This window comes from Pomacea canaliculata, linkage group LG2 (genome assembly GCF_003073045.1).
Source record: "Pomacea canaliculata isolate SZHN2017 linkage group LG2, ASM307304v1, whole genome shotgun sequence".
Lineage (NCBI taxonomy): Eukaryota > Metazoa > Mollusca > Gastropoda > Architaenioglossa > Ampullariidae > Pomacea > Pomacea canaliculata.
In genome coordinates this window covers 43,503,104-43,516,490 of record NC_037591.1, presented here as the reverse complement: position 1 = coordinate 43,516,490, position 13,387 = coordinate 43,503,104, and the positions used below count along the sequence as shown (strand labels likewise).

Here is a 13,387-nt window from a genome sequence, read left to right as displayed (position 1 = left end):
TTCCATGTCTTATGTAAAAATTACCACCTTTCCTGAATATAGAAAAATTCCAAGTTTAGGAGCTTTAAACAACTTTGAAATATATAATAATCCATGTTTTTAAATAATGAAATAAAATTCTAATGACCCTTCCCTCTTCTCAGCCATTTTAGCTTGCCACAAAGTTCTGTAAAAGTCCGAGTTGATCTGTAATAGCAGAAGTAATAACAGAACTTGTACAGCATAGAACTGTAGCCTAACATAGTTATAGAAAGCTTAAAGCATGCATAAGGGTTTGCATTTGTTCTTACTTTAAAATATCCATGGGAGATGATGCAGCAGGAAGCAGTCCAGAAACTCCCACTCCCTGGGGTAAGACTTTGCTGACCATCATTTTCCCAACAGGTAGACTGGCACTAACGCCAGTGTTTCCTACAGTACCCATGGTCAAAGGAGATGCCGTAGCCCCACCTGGTCCCAGAGGTTGGACAGTCGCTGCACAGACTGGTGAAGAACTGAGAGCAGGAGAAAGAATAGTTTGTGGTGCAACAGATGGAGAAGGGATGGCAGTTGAGGAAGGAACTGTAGCCCGAGGAGCCATAGCTGTAGTAATAGGGAAGTTCAGCTGCAGGACTGAGGCTGCTGGTGATGTCGAAAGTCCACCATTTTTGTCTGAACAGAAATAAATGCCTCAGTTCCCTGCACATCTGTTAATATTATTACAAAATAGTTCAAATGGTATGTTAAATACTATATTTAATGTTTATTAGGATAGCAGAATAATAAAAATCCATCAGGGTGGTAAATAATTGGTACACTCTCTCAATTTTCACTGACACCTTAACCTTATATTGCGGGAAGAAGAGAAATGAATGTACACTAACCAAGTTCATAAGTTTATCAAAAACAGAACAGCGGTCATTACAATATTTTTAGCACTAAGGCTAGGCAGTGAAAAGTAACAGAAACTTATACTATCATAAGAGAGGGGGGTGGTGTGTGTTAAAAGAACGGACAGCAAATTGTAAACATTACTGCACACAGAAAAGAAAAAGTTTACACAGCCAAACACGATTTTCTCCCCAAGTATTCTGTACTGAAATTTGTTAAACACATGATATACATAGTTTTTAATAACAATATATCTTATTGAGCATGAGACAAAATAGATTTAAATCATTTGGAAGGAGCTTTGTTTTCAAATGGTAAATTTCTAAGCATGAAATATTTATCTATTTATGAAATATTTATTTATTTATAATAAACCTATGTAAAAGTTGTTTCAAAAAGTGCAGGAAGCATGTAGGAAAGAATGCAAGCTACGAGGCACAGAATGTCAAGTACATTGGATCAAATAAGCTTATCCTTATGTCTTAGCAACATGTGGACTTGGACTTTAGGTAGATAAAAATCGTTGTGACTGTCATCATGAAGGAAGAAAGTATTCAATGACTCGTGAGAGTCATAATTAGGCGAATCCCAACATACAATATAAAATTTCCTCTGGCATTGACACCTCTTATTATTGATTAAACTACAGCTGTTTTTTTGATGGTGCAGAATGCATAATGCCCTCATTTTTACAATTAAATGCAATCCAAAGTACCTTTAAATAATAATAAATGCAAAATATATACAGCGCATACTCACACTCCTGAGGAACATGCTCTTAGCACTTAAAAATAACTATGTTCTATAGCAAGATTATGTAACATTACATCAACAACACAATTTTCTCATTTTACTTTGTCCTGAATTCTACTTTTAATTACCTGTAAGTGTTCTTATGATAAATTAATATAAAGACTACTTGAATTCATGGTGTGCCACATGGATGTGGCCAATCTTTACCCTATATCTTCACATTCAGCACAATAGAGGAATCTGTGAAATGGTTGTTGAAAAAAACAAAACACAGGAGAAAAAAAAAGAAAAAAAAGAATGCACTAACAGGTTTCTTATGAATAGCTACTAAAAACAAATTCAAGTTACAATGAGAGCACAACTTACTCTGTAGCAAAGATGATGGTGATGACAATGATGAAGGAACGGGTGATGCTGTTATTGGTCCATTGCATGTTGCAAGCTGCTGGCCTGCGGCAGTCTGTAACAGCAGATGTCGAGGTGGATGTGACTGGAGCAGCGAAGGGGTGAAGACAGACACCACAGACGGAAGTGTTGATGATGCAGAAACCAACATCTGTGGCAGACTCAGAGTCACAGATGAAGATGCTGAAGATGCAATCTGAGGTTTCGCCACCATGATGGAGGAATGAGTGGACGATGGCAGTGAAGCAAGGGATTGTGTGACAGCTGATATGGAAGAAATTAAAGATGAAGAGGGAATAGTGACAGCAGCATCTGACACCACGGTAGTTACACTTGCTATATTTGCACTACTTGTCACAAGGTTCGACAAACTGGACACAATGCCAAAGTTTGGCTCACTGCTACTTTTGACAACGCTTGTCTCTAACTGTGCTGTGCTTCTCACTGCTGTTGCAGCAAATTCAGCACTTGCAGAGTCTAGAGTAAAACGAGAGGTAGGTTGTGAAGAAAAGGAATGCTGCACTTTATTGTTGGGAGTACCCATTTCATCACCCATGACAACAGCACTTGACAAATCCTGATTCAGCCGGCGGGTTTCTTGATCCCGCTGCATCTGCAGCAGTTGTTCATAGTGCACCTGGTATGTTTCCTGGTTCATCTCTGATGCCGACGCTAATGCTGCTGTTGGACATGCTGCCATGGTAGCTGGATGTGATGATGACCACTGTTCTTCCCGTAAAGCATCATCTTCTGGTGGAGGTGTCTGTGGTCGGTAAAATGGACTGAAACAAGAAAATAAGGTTTTGGAGTTATGAATAAGATGGCCAAGACTCATGTCCATGGAGAAGATACATGTTTACCAAAATACCATCTCAAAACCTACAAACAACTAAATTTTCTCATTATATACAACGTACATTTTTCTTTCTCGTATATATGTGATGTACTCGCTGGTTCGTCCCACACAAGAATGAGAAGATAGATCAACTTTCTCAAGAGCTTCGTCCCATGGAGAGTGTGCTCTGTCCAATATAACCCTGAAAATAATCACAGAAATATCTCTGTCATTAAAAAAGGCTCATCTGGCATCGGTCTATGTTGTATGTATGATATGTGGACCCAAAATAAAATAAGTGAATGGATGCATTAGAAAACTGTGATAAAAATTGTACACTGATACCAGACATCCTTCACAGAAATTTTGACAGGAGAAAAAGATGGCCACCATCCTCAAACAAACCATTTTAGTATTTATTCTAAGAAGAATATATTGCAGACAGTTCGTCTGATCAACGATCCTACACCGCAAGGCTTAAAATACAATCTGGCTGCCATATACACCTGGCGGGACAGGAATCTGCAAAATCGACGTGCAAAAGAACAAACGAGTTGAAGAGCAAAGATGCTTCTAGGATATTACAAAACTAGGCCTAAGAGAATTAAAAAAGCTTTAGATGTCGGAGACCCATTTAATTGAACGTCATAGTTTTTCCTTTTTGATCACTGCTGTCCACCTACAGCACAAGTGGGTCTGAGAAACATTTACTGTCTTCATATGTTTGCAGCATCCATCAGGCTTCAGCCTTTTCTGATCTCATAAATGTCATGTTAAGTTGTCCTGCGATACATTTTTGCTGTTTTTCAGTAGACTTAAACAGCTTTCCCCACTCATTATCCATCACTACGATTTTAAAACAGTTTTCACTGCAATTTTTTTTTTGCTTTCATTTCTTTGTTTCTGACATTCCTGTATGTGGTAACCCTCTTGGCATAATTGTGGCTTTGCTTGGGAAACATGGGGAAGGTTATTTTCATTACTTTTATTGCAAAGTTTAAACTTTCTCCTTTTCAAAAATGTATAGGTTTCTTGGTCTAATGTTTACCAGAGAGCAGCAATACTACTACTACTAATAATAATAAAAAAAACTTCATCCACTTTCATCTTCACAGTCTTCAGTCATTAGCCAGTCTTTGTAATACTTATACTTTATGTTGTGCTCAGAGGGTTAAAATGCAAGGCAATGGGATCTCTAATTAATAAGTACTAGTGCTGACCTTTGATTTGCACTCTCCGTGCAGAGATTCTAATGAGATCCTGAAAGGGTGATTCCTAGAAGCATCTTTGGAAATCTCTTCTACTTTGTTTGAACATGTTGCTTAGATTTTCTTCACATTTTAAATACATTTCTCACAGTAAACAAGAAATTAAAGCTTGCCATTAAAATCAACTGCTGTGAGGGTTGATTTTGGTATTCATGTCAAGGGAAATGACATCTGGACATCCATACTAGCACTCAGTGCCAGCTGATGTTTGTAATGCCATACCTTCCTCCCCTCCCCACTCGCTGACGAGCATAACCAACACATCGGCCACCCGGCAGCATGGTGAGGGAAAAACGGTGTCGTTTATCGCCCAAACCACCCTCTGCAGGGTCACACCAAGGCCAGTTGCCTAGTCGGTTGAACAGGGGCTGGAAATGCATACAAAGGATCGTGCAATTGGGCAGAGGTGACATGGGCACCATTATATGTGCAAGGCTGATCACTAAGTCCTACTGACACTTCAGACTATAACTCAATCAATCGTGTCCTTGCACCCTATATAATTGCAGATTGTATGGCTAGCAGATTAACACCGAAAATCACTGGTCAAAGATGAACAATACACATTTAAGATTACCCCTCTTTTCAATGTCAGCTTCATGCTGTTAAGGAACAATTCCTAGATAAACAAAACTCAAAATGATGGTGAAACTCTAATATTCATAAGTCTACAATCAATTATGGAGGGAAAAAAAACAACCTTATTACAGCAAAATATACTTTATAACATTCAATTATCTTCAAGTTTAAAGTAAGCACCATAAATTCCCTCAATTATAAATGAGCAAGCAATAAACACATATCTTGCAAAATAACAGGAGATACATCATCTCCATGCCAATCCATCAACATTTTTTGCTTGTAAAGTGCTGTTAGTGAATTTGCTTTGTTTAAAAAAGATAATTGCTTTTATAAATGCTTAATTTGTTGGGTTTTTTTTTTTTTACCAAAAATGGACATTCTCTTCTTTGATACCAAAATTAATGATTCATCTTCACATTTTAACTCTAACTTGCACCAGCAGAAGCTAACGTCTTCACAGCTACAGCTCAGCTGCATCAATTAGTTTGTGTTGAATATGCAAAGGCAAATTCATAGCAGCATTTTGCAGCTTCTAAGTTCTTAAGTATTTCCTAATTAACTTAGTAGATTGTTGTTTCCCGAAATAGCTTATCGATATCTTGTATGTGTCTCCACATCATATTTACACAAAATTTTGACAAATGAAAGGTACAATTTTAACATGGTGCACAGCTATGACTAAATAACCTATTAAAAGCAATTGTAATGTTCATTTAATAGTACTTGATGTGTAACCATTTTCACTCTACTGTCTGCAGGAACAGCCTATTAATGCCAGGTGTTGTCTGCATAACCCTACATTTTAAAGATTTTTCCCAATTATATTGTACATTCCTCATTCCTTTTATATTTTACATAAAAAGTACACTTTGGGATGGGAAAAAGTAGTAAAGGTTGATTTCTGGCTATTTTATGTTTGTCCGGTCTATCTGTTAAGTTCCTTTTATAATTTTCTTAGCAATAGGATAATTTCCTGCATTCCAGGGTAAGTAGCTCAATCTTGTCTTTTCATCTCAAATGAACTAGCCTTAACTACAAGATCATAGTCTGTAGGAGGGGGTAAAATTAATCTTTTCCCAACTTTTTCCATGCACTACTTAACTAGTAGCACTGTATATCACATGCATACTTTTGGAAGATTAATGGATTGCTTTCTTGTAGTAACCTAGAATCCATGAAGAGGTTAACATTACATCTTATATTATTTGAGGGCAAATAAAACTCAGCACAATGCATACATGACGAACTACAAGAAAAAGAAAAATGTGGAAAAAAATAAGGTGCAAATATGATTCTGTGAGCCATATACTGTAAGAATGACAGCTGTAAAAATGCTTACTGCATAATAAGCACAGTATCTCCTCCTCTTGAAAGCAAATGGGCCATCAGGATCATTATCATCTTCATGATCAGACGGGGACATTGCCTAATACAGAGTCAAAATTTACAATGGAAATTTTCATGATCTTGCATAATAGTAAACTGATATTTGAAGTAATCCAACATATGTTTTGTATTTAGATGAATTATTCACATATAATATACTTAGATGCGCTTGGAATGTTCCCAACAATTCCTATTATTGCATTTTAATTACTTACGCTACCTTCAAAACGTTTTTAATAAATCAACAAAAAAGTCACAATATGGAAACGTGTACCTCTATATGATGTACTGCACAAAAACACATCTTTATCTGAGTGACCAGGAAACACATATAAGTGTATGCACACATGTATTTCTCATGTTTCTATATTTAGACAGAACAGGTAAAGAGATGAATCAATCCCATATCTAACTTACAGGTGACAAAAGGTCATCATCAGAGCTCTCCATTTCATGATGTAAAACATCCACATCTGCAAAAGATGCCGCAGTTGCTGCCACAGCGGCTGTGGAAGCAACAGTGTTAGGGTGCTGCTGCTGAGGCTGCTTGTTGCGGCGCCTATAAGGACGTTTCTTTCGGATGGGAGGAACCTCTTCCTGTTTCCAAAAATAAAAAATTCTTCGACATATGGAGCGAACCAGAATGTATAAAAAGAGCCAAAGGGTTCATAATCACTGGTATGACACAGCTATGCTCTGAACAACACATAAATTAGGCCAAACAGTAAAAGCCAGATCTGTTTGTAGCATAAATACAACCTTTGATAAGACAAACCAACTATCAAACCAAATAAAAATTGTGTCAACAATACTAAATAATACTGCCTGTAAAATGCAAACATGAGGACAACGTTCACATCTCATGATTTTGGCATACAACCCTTTAACTTTTGCTTTTCCGTTAGCAGATGACAATACAAGCCATTCAAGATTACATTTATGATATGCAGAAAATGCCCAGTAAAGTTGTCCAAACAGTCCTCAAAACTCACTCCATTAAAGGAGCCAGGCTGGCCTCGCGCAGTCAAGGTGTAGGGAGGTATAAAAGAAGGATGCTTGTCACGTTCAGCTTCTGCCTCCGCTAATGAACTGCCACTGAAATCTTCCATCTGATACCTGGGAACAATGAAAGGGTCGTTGACCCACCAAATAAATAATTCAATTCAAAACATGGAAACAATGCCCCCAGCATAAAACAACTAATTTTATAAAGTATGATCTTCTGATATAAGATACCATTTAAATGTAAACCTGAGACAACAGGGAGGGAGCTGAGGTTCTGGACAGTACTAGGCATTTTAAATACGTGACATCCTACTGCCTCTAGGAGTAAATATCCTGCCTTACCGTTTTTCCAAAATTTCTATCGAAAGCTGCAGCATTTCCTTCTTGCTTTTTTCTCGCCGCTTGATCAGTTCGAGAAGGGTCCTGTACAGCAACATATCAAAATACTTACACATTTGTTTTAATGGAAACAGTTTATAAGTTTCATTCTGCTAAAAGAACAAACCATGACAAACAACATTAAAAAAAAGCATCATTGTTCCACTTTAAAAAAAAAAAAAAAAAAGGCTTACACAGCTTTACAGAGATCTCGTTTCAGTTTCAGCATCTTCTCATAGGAGACCTCATCATTCTTTCGATTCTGTAGGGTAGAAAAAAAAAAAAATTAAATCAAAAATAAGTAGAAAAAGTAGTAGAAGTAGGAAAAAAGACACCATCTACTTAATGAAAAAAATGCAGTCTGTGGCAGAGACTTTGAAGAAAGAAAAGCACTATTCTGAAACAACAGCAACAGTGTACAAAATCTCCAAATGGACTTCACCTATGGATTATTTATTAAAACATTACTTCTCATATAATTTCAAAACATAACATTAATTTATAAAAAGAAGATATTTAAGAGTTGTAACCTTTCTTGTTTGCATCTTTTCTGTTCTTCGGCGGAAAGCCACATATGGATTGTTTGTAGTTGTTCCATCTCTCTTCTCAGACTTCACTTGAGGGATCAAAGGCATCTCCTGCAAAGAACATCAATCAGTCCACACAATTTTTTGTTTTCTTTAGTAAAGTATGAACAAACATTTGAGAAGTATTTTGTCTATTATAATAACAGACAGAACAGCCCAACTATGCTTCCTTACTGCAGGCATAACATACAAATAAAGAAATTTAATTATGTAAATACCTTATGTTCTACATTTTAGACAAATAAACCCTAAAATAAGCTGATGTAGCACAACTCAAATCTTACTTGATCAGCCATACTCACCAGACGAAGGCGTTTATTGAGCCAGTAGTCATAGACAGCAATTATGAGATCGTCATCTTCCTTCAGCAGCAACTTTGCTTCTTGGAGAGTTACTACCTGTATTGAGGTACAAGATATAATAAAGTAATAATACAAATCTTTTTGTATGGATGTACAAACAAGTAGATGTATCTGATATTTTCCCAATCCACAAATAAACAGCAAATTAATTAAAAGCCATGAGTAACCCATCTTTGCCAGTCAACACGTAAATAAGGTGACAAAAATGAAATTCTGTTACTTTAGAAAAATGAAAAAAAAAAATTGCGATAGTTAACTGCAATATCTCCATCTCAACTGTTAAAAAAAAAAAAAAAGTCTACTCTCCTAAAATCTATCAATGGCAATCTTCTGTCTGAACATATTGGCAGCCACATAATAAAAAAAAAAGCACCAACAAAATGGTTGTCAAATGTGCAGTAAAAGTGAAAATATAGTCACATCTGATGAATGATTTTTTCAAATAACTGATAAAAAATTTGAAAGAAATTACAAGTGACGTAATGTACACTATACAGTGGCACCAACACCAACACCAACAAAAAATTGTGGTGGTGGGGTGGGGGGTGGGGTTAAAGTCTTGCAATGCCTTCACTGGATCTACTACACACCTCTCCCCTTTCTGTATATAACATAAATAAAACGTGTGCATAAAAAGTGAGAAAGAGAAAGAGTGTGTGTATGCAAATATGCATGTACATATGCTCTATGCGAATCTCTATTGTCTAATCCAGGGATGCCCAACCTACGGCTCGCGGGCCATATCCGGCCCGCGAAACTTCTGCCCACACAGCAGGAAATCGACATGTTAGTAAAAAAAAAAAAAAAAAAAAAAATTATTTATCCCTACGTAGGGGAGTTTCCTAATCTTTTTTTTCGATGGACGAACATTTCGATTCAGTGCTCCGACTTGCTGTCTCTACAATGAGGCCAGACATTCAGAAGTTGGTTTCGGGAAAACAACTTCAAATATCCTACTAATTACTACATAATTAATGGTAAGTACAACTTGTTTCTAATAAAAACTGGTATCTGCTCAATTTTTTTTTTCTTTTTTGTATTTTTGCGGTGAAGTGGCCCGCGACACGGCTGTCCGAAATGGATATGGCCCGCAGGCCAAAAAAGGTTGGGCATCACTGGTCTAATCAATAACCAAATTTTGCAGTACTCTGACAGTCATAGAATATGTTCGGCCAGTTTTAAGGATAAAAGGTACATAAGTCTTTTTTCCTAGGAGAAATAAAAGCTATTATGATAGAGAAGAACAGCAAAAATTTATAGTATGACCTCCACTGGGGTAGATTGCCAGAGAAAGCAGAGTGTGGTATGTTTAGTTTATGTATTTTGCTCTGGAACAAGCTGAAAGAATTCTGCCTTAAAAAAGTGTTATTGGAAGAATGCTGGTACAAAAAGACATATTGTTTTGAGGGCTATTAAGAAACTGAAATAGAGCAAAAGCAGACTTCAAGACCAAAGAAGAAGAGATGAAATGTCAAGGACCAAAATAACACAAAGCAAAGTAAAATCAGACAAGCAGACAACAGACTTAATCCCCAGGTAACAATTTGTGTACCTCTTTAAAACGCTAAAATAATTTTGTCAAGGAAAATGCCACTTAAATGACATTTTTTTTCTGACTGCACCAGAGATCACTAAAGTCCTTCATCCTCTTTAATTATGCACACAAAGTCTGCTTTCCAAATGCATCTCAGAAAATATATATATATGCATAAAAACCAACATTATGCATGTGGTAGAAACAACAAAAAAAAACAAAAATGATAGCAATATCTTCACAAACAACAAACAAACTGAAAGACAGAAAGAAAAAAGAATAGCAATAACTGACCTGCTGTCCTGAACCTTTTTCCAGCCTGTCCATCATTTCTTCAAACTTGAGTGGGGTAATCTCCATCTTTTTGCTCTGCTCATTTAGCCAACTTTCATCCTCAGAGTCAAGGTCATAATCTGGTATCTCCTGTTCCATGCCAAGTGCTGAAGTAAAAATTTTAGTTTTTTTAATCTACAAAACTTATTTAGAAAAATCATTTTAATTTAAATAAAAATGGTAGTCAGCCAATCAATCTAAGAAGGCACAAAACAAGTTTCCACCAGCAGGAAAGCCTATGCTAACTTTAAAAACTGTCTGTAGCCTCGCTTTAACATGAATCTTCTATTATTATAATAAAGAGTCCGTGTGAAATATATATGACTTGGAAAGAAAACCTCAGTGTAATCATCAACGCTAATGTAAAAATTATCTCCAATACTTTTACATTATACATATATACACACATATATGCATATTAAATTATGGGTTGGTTTGATCTCAAATGCCAAATTCTATTTGCATGAGGTACAACTGAACCAAACACTTTACTTGTATCAACATCCTACAGAAAGATTATTTTAATTCCTGTCAACTGCCATACAGAAATTACTACTAGTACTACACTGCTAAAACACTAAAATGCAAAAGCAAGAATATTTATTAAATATAAAGGGAACACACCCCCCACACACACACAAAATCTTAGCATGTATAATAAACAAATGACACCTGAAGACAATTTTTTTCACTGAAATCTAGGAATAATGAGATTTTTTAAATGTCAAATTCATAAGCTGCATCTTATCCCAAATTCCTACACAGTATTCTTTTAACATGCACAACCTCCAGGAGTTACTGTATTAGACTTGAGTATGTAATGACTGTAGTATTAAACTAAGACAGGCTAGTACTTGTAGCTGCGGTCTTTACCCTGGACAATAACAACAGAGGTATACAGCAAAAGTCAAACATTTTTTTCAGGTTTATTGTAGAAAAACAGCTAAGATAAATGGACTCCTACATAACACTTAAAACTTTCCTTAAGACTGAGTAAATCCTCTATTAGAAACTAGTTTCAAACTGTCCACCTATCTGACTAACCTTGGATGTGGATATACTGCTTGGTGGGCTTAAAGTCAGGCTTATACAGCTTGTTGTAGCGCTCATCCATGCCCTGGATTTCAGGGATAGGAATCGCCTGAACTTCAGCTGTTCCATAGAATTGCTGGGCAGTTAGTGCATTCTGTAGATGTGTTTCCTGATTGAGCAAAAAATACAAAAGTCAACTACTGTTCTTCTAGTTTGCTTAATATAATGAGGTATTTTTTAGGACATGTGTGGTACTCCTACCTCTAACTTAGGTAAGAGTGGAAAGGATATCTACAAATATAATAAATAAACAAATCCCATCTTCAGATCACAATGATACCACACGTCAAAGATCAATTTCATTGTTAATGATGATGATAAATGTTTATTTATAGAGTATCTTATGCCACCAACAAAAACTGGCACAAAGCACTTACATGAAGTTGCATAGCACATATTTATTTGTAGACATCAAATGCATCTTACAAATTAATCACCATCATTTAGATCATAATTGATCACTCTCACACATGCGCACACACAGGGTGGAGGAAGCTGGAGTGCCCAGAGAAAACCAACAACAGTCATTCCTTTAAGGATAAAAATCTTAAATATTAAGCACAACATGATTTTGATTAAGATTGTAGAGTGACCAGGGTGGAGGAATTGTAGTGATTTTTAATGTCTTAAACCTGGCAGGTCCATGGTTGTTGCTGCACAGTTAATGCTAATATACTACGATCACTAGAAAGAAATTTTTAAGTTTTATTTAAACTCACGCAGACTCTATTTTCCCACTCTTATTTCAGATGACTGTTTTAAGGAAATGATCCCCCGATTTCCAGATAACTGCTCAATAACTCTGATGCCTTGTAAATTTCCAAACAACTGACATAGCAGGTACAAAATTCCAATAAATTAACATACATCCAAAACCAAAATGCTTCCCTCCCACTTAATCAAAGGCCAGAAGGATTTTAATCACTTTCACAGCTGCTCATAGAAGGGAAAATGAGTTTTCTGACTGAAAACGACTTCACTTTTGGCAGAGTTTTAATTTTGGCATGTAGGTAAGTATTTTGTGGTTGAAAATTTCACATCCTTGGTAGACAAGTATATGCAGTGAATAATTCTTATATCTGAGATAGATTTTTGCAGGTATTAACTTAAATTGCTCTGGAAGTCTACCTAACTCAGATATGGTCCGGGTCATGATTTATGCTACAACAATATCTTTACATATCTTACTTGTTTTTAGTAGTCAAGCTAATATAAGGCTGTGCCAAAAGAAAGGTATTTTAAGAGTTATAAAAGCCATATGCTGTTAATGTTCAATTTCTTTTGCAGACAACTTGCGAACTATTATAGTTTACTATTATGTCCCCTTTGATGTATGTTGGAGTACAAGTGCACTCGCCGGGAATTCCCCAAGCTGATTTTCTCTAGTTCAGGTTTTACTTTCGAAAAAGAAATAAAAGAAAACAAGACAGTTATTGTTTAATACTTTTATGTCTACAAGTGACCACCCAAAACAAACACCACTAGCAGTAAACAAGAAATCTCCATGTAGGCCATGCTTACTCTAAGGGTCAACATGACCTACTTATAGGCATGGTGGTAATAGTCACGTGACCAGAGGACAATCGCCTTCTTTCCACGCTTGAAAAGAAAGGACTAATAAAAGGAACCTCTAAAAGACAGAGAATTATTAGACAGGTGTTACGGTTTGTTTGCAGCCTTTAACAGTTATGCAACAGCAGGCAAATACGGTACATTTTTTAGCTTGGAAGCGCGCGGAAAAAAACAAGATGGCGGCATGCAAAAAAAGACTTTTAGCAATGAAACATACCGTTTCTTCTTCTTTTTCCATTCCTGTTGGCATTTGCACAACGGCGCGGTTGATCTTGTCGAAATCACGCAGGTCTGGAATCTCCTCAGCCCGGTAAATGGGCATGGGCTTGGAGACATCCAGCGCCCGCGCTCGAAACGACACTTTGCTCATGTTTTCGCCCTAAATATGCTAATTAGATAGTCCAAATGTTCTCCCTCGAAAAAGA

General features: G+C 36.4%; 1 protein-coding gene across 1 annotated transcript in view; it reads right to left on the bottom strand.

Annotated features, from left to right (window-relative positions):
* LOC112557045 (enhancer of polycomb homolog 1-like) overlaps positions 1-13,371 on the bottom strand; it is a 20,988-nt gene extending 7,617 nt beyond the window's left edge. Inside the window, exons 1-14 of the mRNA XM_025226633.1 lie at positions 13,180-13,371; positions 11,343-11,499; positions 10,260-10,405; positions 8,372-8,467; positions 8,013-8,120; positions 7,677-7,744; positions 7,447-7,527; positions 7,092-7,215; positions 6,517-6,696; positions 6,053-6,139; positions 4,354-4,499; positions 2,946-3,065; positions 1,990-2,810; positions 291-651 (exon numbers count right to left, since the gene is read on the bottom strand). Coding sequence (XP_025082418.1) covers positions 291-651; positions 1,990-2,810; positions 2,946-3,065; positions 4,354-4,499; positions 6,053-6,139; positions 6,517-6,696; positions 7,092-7,215; positions 7,447-7,527; positions 7,677-7,744; positions 8,013-8,120; positions 8,372-8,467; positions 10,260-10,405; positions 11,343-11,499; positions 13,180-13,332 — 2,648 coding nt within the window. The 5' untranslated portion in view covers positions 13,333-13,371. The remainder of the gene's footprint in view (positions 1-290; positions 652-1,989; positions 2,811-2,945; positions 3,066-4,353; positions 4,500-6,052; positions 6,140-6,516; positions 6,697-7,091; positions 7,216-7,446; positions 7,528-7,676; positions 7,745-8,012; positions 8,121-8,371; positions 8,468-10,259; positions 10,406-11,342; positions 11,500-13,179) is intronic.
* Positions 13,372-13,387: the final 16 nt, after the last annotated feature.